Source organism: Hyla sarda, chromosome 1 (genome assembly GCF_029499605.1).
Source record: "Hyla sarda isolate aHylSar1 chromosome 1, aHylSar1.hap1, whole genome shotgun sequence".
NCBI lineage: Eukaryota > Metazoa > Chordata > Amphibia > Anura > Hylidae > Hyla > Hyla sarda.
Genome location: NC_079189.1, coordinates 5,626,157 through 5,643,173, shown reverse-complemented (window position 1 = coordinate 5,643,173; position 17,017 = coordinate 5,626,157). Strand labels below are relative to the sequence as shown.

The window sequence follows — 17,017 nt, the reverse complement described above, 5'->3', positions numbered from 1 at the left end:
ACCTCCTCCTACTTACCCCACTCTCTCCTATAAAAAGTCCCATCATACCTGCAGAGGAGACAAGCCCCTCCCACCCTGTAAGGGCTACAAACCTGGTGCCCATCTCATAACCCCTCCCAATAATCCTATTCAACCATATACCTGACCCCTCCCACTCCACATAACTCCTCCCAATAATCCTATTCAACCATATACCTGACCCCTCCCACTCCACATAACCCCTCCCAATAATCCTATTCAACCATATACCTGACCCCTCCCACTCCACATAACTCCTCCCAATAATCCTATTCAACCATATACCTGACCCCTCCCTCTCCACATAACTCCTCCCAATAATCCTATTCTACCATATACCTGACCCCTCCCTCTCCACATAACCCCTCCCAATAATCCTATTCTACCATATACCTGACCCCTCCCTCTCCACATAACTCCTCCCAATAATCCTATTCTACCATATACCTGACCCCTCCCTCTCCACATAACCCCTCCCAATAATCCTATTCTACCATATACCTGACCCCTCCCAATAATCCTATTCAACCATATACCTGACCCCTCCCTCTCCACATAACTCCTCCCAATAATCCTATTCTACCATATACCTGACCCCTCCCTCTCCACATAACTCCTCCCAATAATCCTATTCTACCATATACCTGACCCCTCCCTCTCCACATAACTCCTCCCAATAATCCTATTCAACCATATACCTGACCCCTCCCAATAATCCTATTCAACCATATACCTGACCCCTCCCTCTCCACATAACTCCTCCCAATAATCCTATTCTACCATATACCTGACCCCTCCCTCTCCACATAACCCCTCCCAATAATCCTATTCTACCATATACCTGACCCCTCCCAATAATCCTATTCAACCATATACCTGACCCCTCCCTCTCCACATAACTCCTCCCAATAATCCTATTCTACCATATACCTGACCCCTCCCTCTCCACATAACTCCTCCCAATAATCCTATTCTACCATATACCTGACCCCTCCCTCTCCACATAACTCCTCCCAATAATCCTATTCAACCATATACCTGACCCCTCCCAATAATCCTATTCAACCATATACCTGACCCCTCCCTCTCCACATAACTCCTCCCAATAATCCTATTCAACCATATACCTGACCCCTCCCACTCCACATAACTCCTCCCAATAATCCTATTCAACCATATACCTGACCCCTCCCACTCCACATAACTCCTCCCAATAATCCTATTCAACCATATACCTGACCCCTCCCACTCCACATAACTTCTCCCAATAATCCTATTCAACCATGTTCCTGACCCCTCCCACTCCCCATAACTCCTCCCAATAATCATTTCAACCATATACCTGACCCCTCCCACTCCACATAACTCCTCCCAATAATCCTATTCAACCATATACCTGACCCCTCCCTCTCCACATAACTCCTCCCAATAATCCTATTCTACCATATACCTGACCCCTCCCACTCCACATAACTCCTCCCAATAATCCTATTCAACCATATACCTGACCCCTCCCACTTCACATAATTTCTCCCAATAATCCTATTCAACCATATATCTGACACCTCCCACTCCACAACATAACTCCTCCCAATAATCCTATTCAACCATATGCCTGACCCCTCCCACTCCACATAACTCCTCCCAATAATCTTATTCTACCATATACCTGACCCCTCCCACTCCACGTAACTTCTCTCAATAATCCTATTCAACCATGTTCCTGGCCCCTCCCACTCCCCATAACCCCTCCCAATAATCATTTCAACCATATATCTGATCCCTCCCACTCCACATAACTCCTCCCAATAATCCTATTCAACCATATACCTGACCCCTCCCACTCCTCATAGTCCATCCCACTCCATAGAACCCCTTTCTTTGTCTGCATACCCCTATATGACTGACCAATCCCACTCATAACTCCGCCCATTCTTCCATATTCCCTATGACACAGTCCCAGTTGCTTTATTAAAAACCCCTCCCACTTATCCAATAAACTCCGCCCACTGTTCCCATGTCAGACCTGCATTACTAGAACAGTAAGTACCGGTGAGCATTGAGGCCAAGGTGAGCATCTCGCTGACACACTGGAACTCGCAGGCTGCCAGAAGGGACTTGGAGATCTGAGGATCAAGTGGGAATTCTGACATGACTATGCCGACCTCTGACAGGTTCCCATCATCATCCAGTGCCGCAAGGTAGTCCAGATCCTCCAGGGCCTGCATGAGAGTCTCCGGAGCTAGGGAAGAGGAGGAGAGAGACCGAGGAAGACATGAGGGTCTACAGAGCTAGGGATGAGGAGAAGAAGAGAGACCGAGGAAGACATGAGGGTCCACAGAGCTAGGGATGAGGAGAAGAAGAGAGTCTGAGGAAGACGTGAGGGTCTACAGAGCTAGGGATGAGGAGAAGAAGAGAGACCGAGGAAGACGTGAGGGTCTATAGAGATAGGGAAGAGGAGGAGAGAGACTGAGGAAGACATGAGGGTCTATAGAGCTAGGGACGAGGAGAAGAAGAGAGTCTGAGGAAGACGTGAGGCTCTACAGAGCTCGGAAAGAGGAGAGAGACCGAGGAAGATATGAGGGTCCACAGAGCTAGGGATGAGGAGAAGAAGAGAGTCTGAGGAAGACGTGAGGGTCTACAGAGCTAGGGAAGAGGAGGAGAGAGACCGAGGAAGACATGAGGGTCTATAGAGCTAGGGATGAGGAGAAGAAGAGAGACCGAGGAAGACATGAGGATCTACAGAGCTAGGGATGAGGAGAAGAAGAGAGTCTGAGGAAGACGTGAGGGTCTACAGAGCTCGGAAAGAGGAGGAGAGAGACCGAGGAAGATATGAGGGTCTACAGAGATAGGGAAGAGGAGGAGAGAGACCGAGGAAGACATGAGGGTCTACAGAGCTAGGGATGAGGAGAAGAAGAGAGACCGAGGAAGACATGAGGGTCTACAGAGCTAGGGATGAGGAGAAGAAGAGAGTCTGAGGAAGACGTGAGGGTCTACAGAGCTCGGAAAGAGGAGGAGAGAGACCGAGGAAGATATGAGGGTCTACAGAGATAGGGAAGAGGAGGAGAGAGACCGAGGAAGACATGAGGGTCTACAGAGCTAGGGATGAGGAGAAGAAGAGAGTGTGAGGGTCTACAGAGCTCGGAAAGAGGAGGAGAGAGACTGAGGAAGATATGAGGGTCTACAGAGCTAGGGATGAGGAGAAGAAGAGAGTCTGAGGAAGACGTGAGGGTCTACAGAGCTTGGAAAGAGGAGGAGAGAGACTGAGGAAGATATGAGGGTCTACAGAGATAGGGACGAGGAGGAGAAGAGAGTCTGAGGAAGACGTGAGGGTCTACAGAGATAGGGACGAGGAGGAGAAGAGAGTCTGAGGAAGACGTGAGGGTCTACAGAGCTAGGGATGAGGAGGAGAGAGACCGAGGAAGACGTGAGGGTCTACAGAGATAGGGAAGAGGAGGAGAGAGACCGAGGAAGACATGAGGGTCTATAGAGCTAGGGATGAGGAGAAGAAGAGAGTTTGAGGAAGACGTGAGGGTCTACAGAGCTCGGAAAGAGGAGGAGAGAGACCGAGGAAGATATGAGGGTCTACAGAGGTAGGGATGAGGAGAAGAAGAGAGTCTGAGGAAGACGTGAGGGTCTACAGAGCTCGGAAAGAGGAGGAGAGAACGAGGAAGATATGAGGGTCTACAGAGCTAGGGATGAGGAGAAGAAGAGAGTCTGAGGAAGACGTGAGGGTCTACAGAGATAGGAAAGAGGAGAAGAGAGACCGAAGAAGACATGACGTTCTACAGAGCTAGGGAAGAGGAGAAGAGAGACCGAAGAAAACATTAGGGTCTACAGAGCTAGGGAAGAGGAGGAGAGAGACCGAGGAAGACATGAGGGTCTATAGAGCTAGGGATGAGGAGGAGAAGAGAGTCTGAGGAAGACAAGAGGGTCTATAGAGATAAGGAAGAGGAGGGGAAGGGAATCTGAGGAAGACATAAGGGTCTACAGAGATAGGAAACAGGAGGAGAAGAGAGTCTGAGAAAGACATGAGGGTCTACAGAGATAGGAAAGAGGAGGAGAAGGGAATCTGAGGAAGACATAAGGGTCTACAGAGATCGGAAAGAGGAGGAGAAGAGAGTCTGAGGAAGACATGAGGGTCTATAGAGCTAGGAAAGAGGAGGAGAGAGACTGAGGAAGGCATGAGGGTCTACAGAGATTGGAAAGAGGAGAAGAAGAGAGTCTGAGGAAGATGTGAGGGTCTACAGAGCTAGGAAAGAGGTGGAGGGAGACTGAGGAAGACATGAGGGTCTACAGAGATAGGAAAGAGGAGAAGAAGAGAGTGAGGAAGACGTGAGGGTCTACAGAGCTAGGAAAGAGGAGGAAAGAGTCTGAGGAAGAAATGAGGGTCTACAAAGATAGGAAAGAGGAGGAGAAGAAAGTCTGAGGAAGACATAAGGGTCTATTGAGTGAGGAAAGAGGAGAAGAGAGTCCGAGAAAGACATGAGGGTCTACAGAGATCGAAAAGAGGAGAAGAAGAGAGTCTGAGGAAGACATAAGTGTCTACAGAGCTAGGAAAGAGGGGAAATGAGTCTGAGGAAGACATGAGGGTCTACAGAGCAAGGAAAGAGGAGGAGAGAGACTGAGGAAGACATGAGGGTCTACAGAGATTGGAAAGAGGAGAAGGGAGTCTGAGGAAGATGTGAGGGTCTAAAGAGCTAGGAAAGAGGTGGAGGGAGACTGAGGAAGACATGAGGGTCTACAGAGATAGGAAAGAGAAGAAGAGAGTGAGGAAGACGTGAGGGTCTACAGAGCTAGGAAAGAGGAGGAAAGAGTCTGAGGAAGAAATGAGGGTCTACAGAGATAGGAAAGAGGAGGAGAAGAAAGTCTGAGGAAGACATGATGGTCTACAGAGATAGGAAAGAGGAGAAGATAGTCTGAGGAAGACATGAGGGTCTACAGAGCTAAGAGGAGAAGAGAGACTGAGGAAGACATGAGGGTCTAAAGAGCTCGGAAAGAGAAGAGAGACTGAGGAAGACATGAGGGTCTCTACAAAACACCACCAGAAAGGTGAGGAGGATGGGGACATTACTGGACAACATGAGGAAATGATGATAATGGAGAGAGTAGTCAGCATTCCTGGATGATATCGGAGGCCTTAGATGATTTGGGAGGGGGGGGGGGTAGTGGATGTTCATGAATAAGGAGTCTGGTCTTCTGGGACTGGGGGGCATATAGAACCAGGGGGCTACAGTATTGTAATGTTTACCAGGTCGGTCCAGGAAGTCGCACTGCCCCAGGTCGGCAATGTCCAGCCTCTTGAGCAGCAGCACCATACGGCTCAGGTTCTCCTGCAGAATTCGAGGAGGGGAAAACTCCGGCATCTGAGACTCAAAGATGTTCTCAGAGTACAGACGATAACAAACCCCTGAGGAACAAAAGAAGACATCAGGGAGGGGAAACCTTCAGTATGGACACATAAACCACAGAGGAGGAGGAGGAGGATACATCAAGGAGGGAAAACCTTCAGTATGGACACAGACACCACAGAGGAGGAGGAGGAGGATACATCAGGGAGAGGAAACCATCAGTATGGACACAGACACCACAGAGGAGGAGGAGGATACACATCAGGGAGGGGAAACCATCAGTATGGACACAGACACCACAGAGGAGGAGGAGGATACACATCAGGGAGAGGAAACCATCAGTATGGACACAGACACCACAGAGGAGGAGGAGGATACATCAGGGAGAGGAAACCATCAGTATGGACACAGACACCACAGAGGAGGAGGAGGATACACATCAGGGAGAGGAAACCATCAGTATGGACACAGACACCACAGAGGAGGAGGAGGATACACATCAGGGAGAGGAAACCATCAGTATGGACACAGACACCACAGAGGAGGAGGAGGAGGATACATCAGGGAGGGGAAACCATCAGTATGGACACAGACACCACAGAGGAGGAGGAGGAGGAGGATACATCAGGGAGGGGAAACCATCAGTATGGACACAGACACCACAGAGGAGGAGGAGGAGGATACATCAGGGAGAGGAAACCATCAGTATGGACACAGACACCACAGAGGAGGAGGAGGAGGATACATCAGGGAGGGGAAACCTTCAGTATGGACACAGACACCACAGAGGAGGAGGAGGAGGATACATCAGGGAGGGGAAACCTTCAGTATGGACACAGACACCACAGAGGAGGAGGTGGATGCACATCAGGGAGGGGAAACCATCAGTATGGACACAGACACCACAGAGGAGGAGGAGGATACATCAGGGAGGGGAAACCATCAGTATGGACACAGACACCACAGAGGAGGAGGAGGATACATCAGGGAGGGGAAACCTTCAGTATGGACACAGACACCACAGAGGAGGAGGAGGAGGATACATCAGGGAGAGGAAACCATCAGTATGGACACAGACACCACAGAGGAGGAGGAGGATACACATCAGGGAGGGGAAACCATCAGTATGGACACAGACACCACAGAGGAGGAGGAGGATACATCAGGGAGAGGAAACCATCAGTATGGACACAGACACCACAGAGGAGGAGGAGGATACATCAGGGAGGGGAAACCATCAGTATGGACACAGACACCACAGAGGAGGAGGATACATCAGGGAGGGGAAACCATCAGTATGGACACAGACACCACAGAGGAGGAGGATACATCAGGGAGAGGAAACCATCAGTATGGACACAGACACCACAGAGGAGGAGGAGGAGGATACATCAGGGAGAGGAAACCATCAGTATGGACACAGACACCACAGAGGAGGAGGAAGAGGACACATCAGGGAGGGGAAACCATCAGTATGGACACAGACACCACAGAGGAGGAGGAGGATACATCAGGGAGGGGAAACCTTCAGTATGGACACAGACACCACAGAGGAGGAGGAGGAGGATACACATCAGGGAGAGGAAACCATCAGTATGGACACAGACACCACAGAGGAGGAGGAGGATACACATCAGGGAGGGGAAACCATCAGTATGGACACAGACACCACAAGGAGGAGGAGGATACATCAGGGAGGGGAAACCATCAGTATGGACACAGACACCACAAGGAGGAGGAGGATACATCAGGGAGGGGAAACCATCAGTATGGACACAGACACCACAGAGGAGGAGGAGGATACACATCAGGGAGAGGAAACCATCAGTATGGACACAGACACCACAGAGGAGGAGGAGGATACACATCAGGGAGGGGAAACCATCAGTATGGACACAGACACCACAAGGAGGAGGAGGATACATCAGGGAGGGGAAACCATCAGTATGGACACAGACACCACAAGGAGGAGGAGGATACATCAGGGAGGGGAAACCATCAGTATGGACACAGACACCACAGAGGAGGAGGAGGATACACATCAGGGAGGGGAAACCATCAGTATGGACACAGACACCACAGAGGAGGAGGAGGAGGATACATCAGGGAGAGGAAACCATCAGTATGGACACAGACACCACAGAGGAGGAGGATACACATCAGGGAGGGAAAACCATCAGTATGGACACAGACACCACAGAGGAGGAGGAGGATACATCAGGGAGGGGAAACCATCAGTATGGACACAGACACCACAGAGGAGGAGGAGGATACACATCAGGGAGGGGAAACCTTCAGTATGGACACAGACACCACAGAGGAGGAGGAGGATACACATCAGGGAGAGGAAACCATCAGTATGGACACAGACACCACAGAGGAGGAGGAGGAGGATACATCAGGGAGAGGAAACCATCAGTATGGACACAGACACCACAGAGGAGGAGGATACACATCAGGGAGGGAAAACCATCAGTATGGACACAGACACCACAGAGGAGGAGGAGGAGGAGGATACACATCCGGGAGAGGAAACCATCAGTATGGACAGAGACACCACAGAGGAGGAGGAGGATACACATCAGGGAGGGGAAACCTTCAGTATGGACACAGACACCACAGAGGAGGAGGAGGATACACATCAGGGAGGGGAAATCTTCAGTATGGACACAGACACCACAGAGGAGGAGGAGGATACACATCAGGGAGAGGAAACCATCAGTATGGACACAGACACCACAGAGGAGGAGGAGGATACACATCAGGGAGGGGAAACCATCAGTATGGACACAGACACCACAGAGGAGGAGGAGGAGGATACATCAGGGAGAGGAAACCATCAGTATGGACACAGACACCACAGAGGAGGAGGATACACATCAGGGAGGGAAAACCATCAGTATGGACACAGACACCACAGAGGAGGAGGAGGAGGAGGATACACATCCGGGAGAGGAAACCATCAGTATGGACAGAGACACCACAGAGGAGGAGGCGGAGGATACATCAGGGAGAGGAAACCATCAGTATGGACACAGACACCACAAGGAGGAGGAGGAGGATACACATCAGGGAGAGGAAACCATCAGTATGGACACAGACACGACAGAGGAGGAGGATACACATCAGGGAGGGGAAACCTTCAGTATGGACACAGACACCACAGAGGAGGAGGAGGAGGATACATCAGGGAGAGGAAACCATCAGTATGGACACAGACACCACAGAGGAGGAGGAGGAGGAAACATCAGGGAGAGGAAACCATCAGTATGGACACAGACACCACAGAGGAGGAGGAGGATACATCAGGGAGAGGATGTAGATATGGAGAAAAAAACCCGGTTCCACGGCGTAGTCCACAGATTCAATCAGATGATGGTGTGAGTAATATAAATATTTATTAAGCCAAGGTGCAACGCGTTTCGGGGCTTAGGATCCCCTTCATCAGGCAAGCAGGCATCATAACATGTATAACCGACTGGTGCCTTTAAATAAGATCTTTTTGGCGCCAAACAAATAAAGCTCCGCCCAGTGGGCGTGGCCTCGATGGGCGGAAATGCCCATAGCAGCATAGAAATAACAACATATGAAATTAGTTTGCATTAAAATATTCCACATATAAAAAAATTATACATAACATAAAAACAATAATCAGGCTCAAAGAGGAGCACGTCGCCAGACAGACGGCGCATGCGTCAACTCCCGATGATAATGATGATGACGGCCGGAGGTGACGAAAGCGCAAACGCCCGCCCGCTCCGTGTGAAGGATACAGCGTGGGCGTGCACGCGCCAGGGCAAGGAGGAAGCGCTGTGTGCAGACATAGTGCGCACGTGCCCCGAACGCCAATGGTAAACAAATACACGTGTTGGCGAGGCACGCATGCGCCAGCCATCCGGCAGACCGGACTCGATGCAATATGCATAAAGGAGTCGCACGCATGCGCCAGCCCCATATAGGATGGTAAATAAAGGGCCAGGAAGGGTAAGTACCAAGAGTGATGACAAACTCTAATTGATAATATATATCAGGAAGATAATAATGATAGAATAGGAATATGGCTCTAGCAAAAAACTAGACAAAATAAAATTTACTTCATGCCAGGACATAAATGCACGACAAAACCGATTACTAGTAAAATACGCATAATTAGGACATACAAAGATATGAGTCATATAAAATAAATGAAATAACGGAGTAATGACATATAATATGTAGGCTCCCTCAAGAGCCACCATAAATGGCGCAAACAACAATAACAATAATTATAATATATATTAAATACTAAAGTCATATACTAAAATACACAAAAAGTATAATAATCACTCCATAAAATAATACCTAAAGCTGTGTGTTAAAATATACCGCCTGTAATGTGCACCCTGAGTAAATGTAGGGATGTTTCATGTTGAAGTAACAAGGCTAAATGATATAATATTACAGTCGTTGAACGTGCGGGTAAGTACCGTTTATCGGATAATATCAATGGCTTCGTTCAGACCTAATGGGTGCAAACTATTAAGTTTATAGATCCAATAGGATTCCCTTTTTTGTAATCTATGGAATCTATCATGTGTATTGATTGGAATCTGTTCAATGACTCTTAGAGAGAAAGCAGAAAAATCTTTATTGTGACACATAGTCGCAGGTTTAGAGACGCTCTGGTTAAGGAATCCTCGCTGGACGTTAAACCAGAACTACCAAGATCCACCCCACTTGGATGCTGACAGGGGCTCTAACCAGTGCACAGACGCCCCCATCCCTCGGAAGCCTTCGTCCTCCAGACCACCACCATCACATGGACAACAACAAATTAGGTACTTTACCAATAGCAAGTCATGGCACGCCTCCAATCAGAGGACCCCACGAACTGGTAAAGACAATAAGACCTCCACCAATATAGGTCAACATAAGAAGCATTTGGGACCCAGTAATGCGATCAAGCATAACACACCTAAGAAGCACACAGGACTCAACAATGTGAACAATGGAATACACGTATATCAACAACGCCTTCCAGGGAACCCAACCACGGGTCTTCCCGATTACCCTCTACTCTCTAAACGACTCTCTGATCAGGCTTCCATGCTTAGAGAACTGCAAAATATGGCACAAGTCAATTCGGCTGTTCATAACCACAGATGTTTATTCATCCGGCAGCGTAACTGTTGCATAGTTCTACCTACGTACTGCAAGTGACAGGAACATTCGGTATAGGACATAGGATGAAGAGCAATCCACTCTACTTTTGAGGGTGAAGGATTCCTTAGTTACCCTACTAATAAAATCAGTAGAACCTTCAATGATGTTACTACAACATTTGCCGGACCGACTTCTACACTTGTATGTCCCTGGGGTGCTAGCAGTAATGACAGGAGGTGGGTCACCACTTTTGAGACGGCTAGGTGCCAGAACGTTCTCTAGAGTACCTGCACGTCTAAACGTGATGGCTGGCCTCTCTGGAATATGTTCTCTCAATATAGGATCTCGTTTCAGGATATTCCAGTGTTTCTCCAATATATGTCTAATATTGCCACGTGACGCAAAATATGTAGTAATGAAGTTGTGTTTATATTTCTCCAGATCTTGTAGAGTCTTATTAACTTCAGGATGAGTAATAGTAGAAGCCACCTCACGTTTTGGTGGAACAATGAGGGCCCGTGTATACGCTGCTTTTATGATATTACTGGGATAGCCTTTCATTTTCAATCTTTCTGAGACTATCTTGCTCTGTAGAATATAATCACTCCTTCTTGTACAATTGCGTCGTAAGCGGTGAAATTGACCGTAAGGCAAATTTAGTTTCCATTTTTTAAAATGGCAACTATTGAATGATAGCAAACTGTTACCATTCACTTTTTTAAAATGTGTTTTGGTAATAACCCCTTCTCCTTCGCCGGACAATACAAGATCAAGGTATTCCATAGCAAGAGAGTTGTATTTCCCACTAAGAAAAACTAAGTATTGTCATTGAGGTATTCCGTAAACTTGTAAAATTCTTCTTCCGTGTCATCCCATACAAATAGAAGGTTGTCTATATACCGTTTGAAAAGCTTGATCTTATTACACCATTTATTATTATTTCCATATAAATACTGATCTTCATATTTACTCATGTACAGGTTGGCAAAGACAGGGGCAAAACGGGTCCCCATGGCGGTTCCTTGGGTCTGCAGGAACACTTGCTCCTCAAAAACGAAATAATTATGTTCCAGTATATACTTAATACAATTGCAAACAATTTTTTTTTGAGGCTCCGGCATAGTATGATCTTTGCTGAGGACCCGTTCAATAACCTGTAATCCTTTCTTATGAGGAATGTTGGAATACAAAGACGTGACGTCTAGAGTGGCCCACATGTATCCGGATTTCCACTCGAAACCATCCAAAGTATGAATAAGAGTGGGTGTATCTTTTAAATAAGAATCGAGGGTCACCACATATTTCTGGAGAATGATGTCGATATATTGTGACATATTGCTAGAGATGGAATTAATCCCAGTGATAATTGGTCGCCCAGGAGGATTAAGAGTTCATTTATGCACCTTTGGAAGGTGATAAAATGTAGCTGTTTTGGGGTTCTTGATCATCATATAATCCTTTTCATTTTTATTGATAATACCATCACAAAAGGCTTGGTTAACCAAAAGATGTCATGCTTTTTGGTATTCCATTGTTGAATTATAGGGCAGGGTTATGTAGTAACTCCTGTCATCCAATATCCTGCACGCTTCTTTGATATATACATCCCGGTCCTGTAAGACAATGCCTCCCCCCTTGTCCGCATTTCTCCGACAATAGTAGTGTTTGCGGACAGGGATTTCAAGGCACTTTTTTCAGCTTTAGACAGGTTGGATTTATCCGGACAAGCTTTTCCAAGTTTTCTGAATTTGCAGCCACCATATCAAAGAAAGTTTCCACCCGATGTCCTCTACGATGGAGAGGGTCAAATTTGGACGGAGGTTTTAATTGAGTCGAAATGGGTGAGGGATTGAGCGATGTAACTCCAGGGACACCTTTCTTAGGAGTATGAGGGATTTCTTTGTCTTGCAAAGAAAAATACCTAGTAAGCGTTAGTTTCCGGGTCAATCTATTTAGATCGACGTAGAATTCAAATTCGTTGATCCCAGTGGTTGGGCAGAATGACAGCCCCTTGTTTAAAAGGCTGCGTTCTGCCTCTTTTAACACGTGCGAGGAGAAAATGAATATCTTGACACTACCGCTGATGTCAACTCCCTCTATTCCAAGGTTTTGTTCTTCTTCAACCTTGGAATTGTGGTATCCTTTCTTCTTATGGCTCCCCCCTCTGCACCCTCTTTTGGTTTTTCTTCTTCCCCCTCTTTCTCACCGTTTCTGAGCTTTCGGACTGTAGTAATTGGTGATGAACTTGGCCATCGGATCTCTTCTGCTGGCATACGTTGGTGTTGCTGTAAGTGCCACAGGAAGATCTAAAAAAACACTGGTGTGGTTGGATGGTCTCTCCAAGCTTGGTGATAAAGGATCGGGTGGAATATTCACAAATGATTGTTGCGTTTCACAGATGGTAATGATGGACTTATTACTCAGATCATCTAATGTTATATCCTCTGGAATGTTATCACCGGACAGAGCACATAGTTCATCTGGTAAGGTATCTTTAAAAAAGGTAGGTGGTAATGCAAGTGAGGACCGTACAGTAGCAAGTTCGAATAATTTGTCCAAGGTGTTTCTAGGGACCAGTTGGGCAGGTGCTGCTTGAGGGGTCATGGGAGGAACCTCTAAGATATGTGGATCCTCCAAGGCAGATGGATTTTCTATAACAGGTGAAATATTAGGAATAGGGTGGTTATGAACAGCCGAATTGACTTGTGCCATATTTTGCAGTTCTCTGAGCATGGAAGCCTGATCCGAGAGTCGTTTAGAGAGTAGAGGGTAATCGGGAAGACCCGTGGTGGGTTCCCTGGAAGGCGTTGTTGATATACGTGTATTCCGTTGTTCACATTGTTGAGTCCTGTGTGCTTCTTAGGTGTGTTATGCTTGATCGCATTACTGGGTCCCAAATGCTTCTTATGTTGACCTATATTGGCGGAGGTCTTATTGTCTTTACCAGTTCGTGGGGTCCTCTGATTGGAGGCGTGCCATGACTTGCTATTGGTAAAGTACCTAGTTTGTTGTTGTCCATGTGATGGTGGTGGTTTGGAGGACGAAGGCTTCCGAGGGATGGGGGCGTCTGTGCGCTGGTTAGAGCCCCTGTCAGCATCCAAGTGGGGTGGATCTTGGTAGTTCTGGTTTAACGTCCAGCGAGGATTCCTTAACCAGAGCGTCTCTAAACCTGCGACTATGTGTCACAATAAAGAGTTTTCTGCTTTCTCTCTAAGAGTCATTGAACAGATTCCAATCAATACACATGATAGATTTGATAGATTACAAAAAAGGGAATCCTATTGGATCTATAAACTTAATAGTTTGCACCCATTAGGTCTGAACGAAGCCACTGATATTATCCGATAGACGGTACTTACCCGCACGTTCAACGACTGTAATATTATATCATTTAGCCTTGTTACTTCAACATGAAACATCCCTACATTTACTCAGGGTGCACATTACAGGCGGTATATTTTAACACACAGCTTTAGGTATTATTTTATGGAGTTATTATTATACTTTGTATGTATTTTAGTATATGACTTTAGTATTTAATATATATTATAATTATTGTTATTGTTGTTTGCGCCATTTATGGTGGCTCTTGAGGGAGCCTACATATTATATGTCATTACTCCGTTATTTCATTTATTTTATATGACTCATATCTTTGTATGTCCTAATTATGCGTATTTTACTAGTAATTGGTTTTGTCGTGCATTTATGTCCTGGCATGAAGTAAATTTTATTTTGTCTAGTTTTTTGCTAGAGCCATATTCCTATTCTATCATTATTATCTTCCTGATATATATTATCAATTAGAGTTTGTCATCACTCTTGGTACTTACCCTTCCTGGCCCTTTATTTACCATCCTATATGGGGCTGGCGCATGCGTGCGACTCCTTTATGCATATTGCATCGAGTCCGGTCTGCCGGGTGGCTGGCGCATGCGTGCCTCGCCGACACGTGTGTTTGTTTACCATTGGCGTTCGGGGCACGCGCGCACTATGTCTGCACACAGCGCTTCCTCCTTGCCCTGGTGCGCGCGCGCGCCGACGCTATATCCTTCACACGGAGAGGGCGGGCGTTTGCGCTTTCGTCACCTCCGGCCGTCATCATCATTATCATCGGGAGTTGACGCATGCGCCGTAGGTCTGGCGACGTGCGCCTCTTTGAGCCTGATTATTGTTTTTATGTTATGTATTCTAAGGTATATATGTATAATTTTTTTATATGTGGAATATTTTAATGCAAACTAATTTCATATGTTGTTATTTCTATGCTGCTATGGGCAGTTCCGCCCATTGAGGCCACGCCCACTCGGCGGAGCTTTGTTGTTTGGCGCCAAAAAAATCTTATTTAAAGGCACCAGTCTGTTATACATGTTATGATGCCTGCTTGCCTGATGAAGGGGATCCTAAGCCCCGAAACGCATTGCACCTTGGCTTAATAAATATGTATGTTACTCACACCATCATCTGATTTAATCTGTGGACTGCACCATGGAACCGGGTTTTTTTCTCCATATCTACATCCTGCTCTGAATGGACTTGCTTACTGCTGGATCCGATGCCGGGAGGCTGCACCACTAATCTTATGCGCTTGTGCAGTTGTGTCAGTTACACAACCGTTCCAGGTGAGGACCACTGAAACGTTTATGAATCCTACACCTGCTTACATCCTTTCTTGTTCAAAACATACTGTCCTATGAGGAGCTCTGCTTAGGGAGAGGAAACCATCAGTATGGCCACCAGGCAGACACAACACACTGGGAGGATGAGTAAAGATCAGACCAGATGTCAAACACTTCATAGAAGCCCAGAGTGCACCTTCATGAGCCTGGTGAGCATGCTTCTCCTCCCACCACCATTATGAGCCTGGTGAGCATGCTTCTCCTCCCACCACCTTCATGAGTCTGGTGAGCATGCTTCTCCTCCTACCACCCACATTAGTCTAGTGAGCATGCTTCTCCTCCCACCACCTTCATGAGTCTAGTGAGCATGCTTCTCCTCCCACCACCTTCATGAGTCTAGTGAGCATGCTTCTCCTCCCACCACCATTATGAGCCTGGTGAGCATGCTTCTCCTCCCACCACCTTCATGAGTCTAGTGAGCATGCTTCTCCTCCCACCACCATCATGAGCCTGGTGAGCATGCTTCTCCTCCTACCATCTACATGAGTCCAGTGAGCATGCTTCTCCTCCCACCACCTACATGAGTGCAGTGAGCATGCTTCTCCTCCTACCATCTACATGAGTCCGGTGAGCATGCTTCTCCTCCAACCACCTTCATGAGTCTAGTGAGCATGCTTCTCCTCCCACCACCAATATGAGCCTGGTGAGCATGCTTCTCCTCCTACCATCTACATGAGTCCAGTGAGCATGCTTCTTCTCCCACCACCTTCATGAGTCTAGTGAGCATGCTTCTCCTCCCACCACCTTCATGAGTCCAGTGAGCATGCTTCTCCTCCCACCACCTTCATGAGTACGGTGAGCCTGCTTCTCCTCCTACCACCTTCATGAGTCCGGTGAGCCTGCTTCTCCTCCCACCACCATTATGAGTCCAGTGAGCATGCTTCTCCTCCTACCATCTACATGAGCCTGGTGAGCATGCTTCTCCTCCTACCATCTACATGAGTCCAGTGAGCATGCTTCTCCTCCCACCACCTTCATGAGTCCAGTGAGCATGCTTCTCCTCCTACCATCTACATGAGTTCGGTGAGCCTGCTTCTCCTCCCACCACCATTATGAGTCCAGTGAGCATGCTTCTCCTCCCACCACCTTCATGAGTCCAGTGAGCATGCTTCTCCTCCCACCACCTTCATGAGTCTAGTGAGCATGCTTCTCCTCCTACCATCTACATGAGTCTGGTGAGCATGCTTCTCCTCCCACCACCTTCATGAGTCCAGTGAGCATGCTTCTCCTCCCACCACCTTCATGAGTCCAGTGAGCATGCTTCTCCTCCTACCACCTACATGAGTCCAGTGAGCATGCTTCTCCTCCCACCACCTACATGAGTCCAGTAAGCATGCTTCTCCTCCCACCACCTTCATGAGTCCAGTGAGCATGCTTCTCCTCCCACCACCTTCATGAGTCTAGTGAGCATGCTTCTCCTCCCACCACCTTCATGAGTCCAGTGAGCATGCTTCTCCTCCCACCACCTACATGAGTCTAGTGAGCATGCTTCTCCTCCCACCACCTTCATTAGTCCAGTGAGCATGCTTCTCCTCCCACCACCTTCATTAGTCCAGTGAGCATGCTTCTCCTCCCACCACCTTCATGAGTCCAGTGAGCATGCTTCTCCTCCCACCACCTGAGTCCAGTGAGCATGCTTCTCCTCCCACCACCTTCATGAGTCCGATGAGCATGCTTCTCCTCCCACCACCTTCATGACTCCGGTGAGCATGCTTCTCCTACCACCACCTGAGTCCAGTGAGCATGCTTCTCCTCCCACCACCTTCATGACTCCGGTGAGCATGCTTCTCCTACCACCACCTGAGTCCAGTGAGCATGCTTCTCCTC

The 17,017-nt window shown here is 47.6% G+C and overlaps 1 protein-coding gene across 1 annotated transcript in view; it reads right to left on the bottom strand.

Moving 5' to 3' along the window:
* The window catches only part of DQX1 (DEAQ-box RNA dependent ATPase 1), a 45,442-nt gene that overhangs the window by 20,045 nt on the left and 8,380 nt on the right, over nucleotides 1-17,017 (bottom strand). Inside the window, exons 7-8 of the mRNA XM_056551498.1 lie at nucleotides 5,270-5,428; nucleotides 2,069-2,260 (exon numbers count right to left, since the gene is read on the bottom strand). Of these exons, the coding sequence (XP_056407473.1) occupies nucleotides 2,069-2,260; nucleotides 5,270-5,428 (351 nt within the window). The remainder of the gene's footprint in view (nucleotides 1-2,068; nucleotides 2,261-5,269; nucleotides 5,429-17,017) is intronic.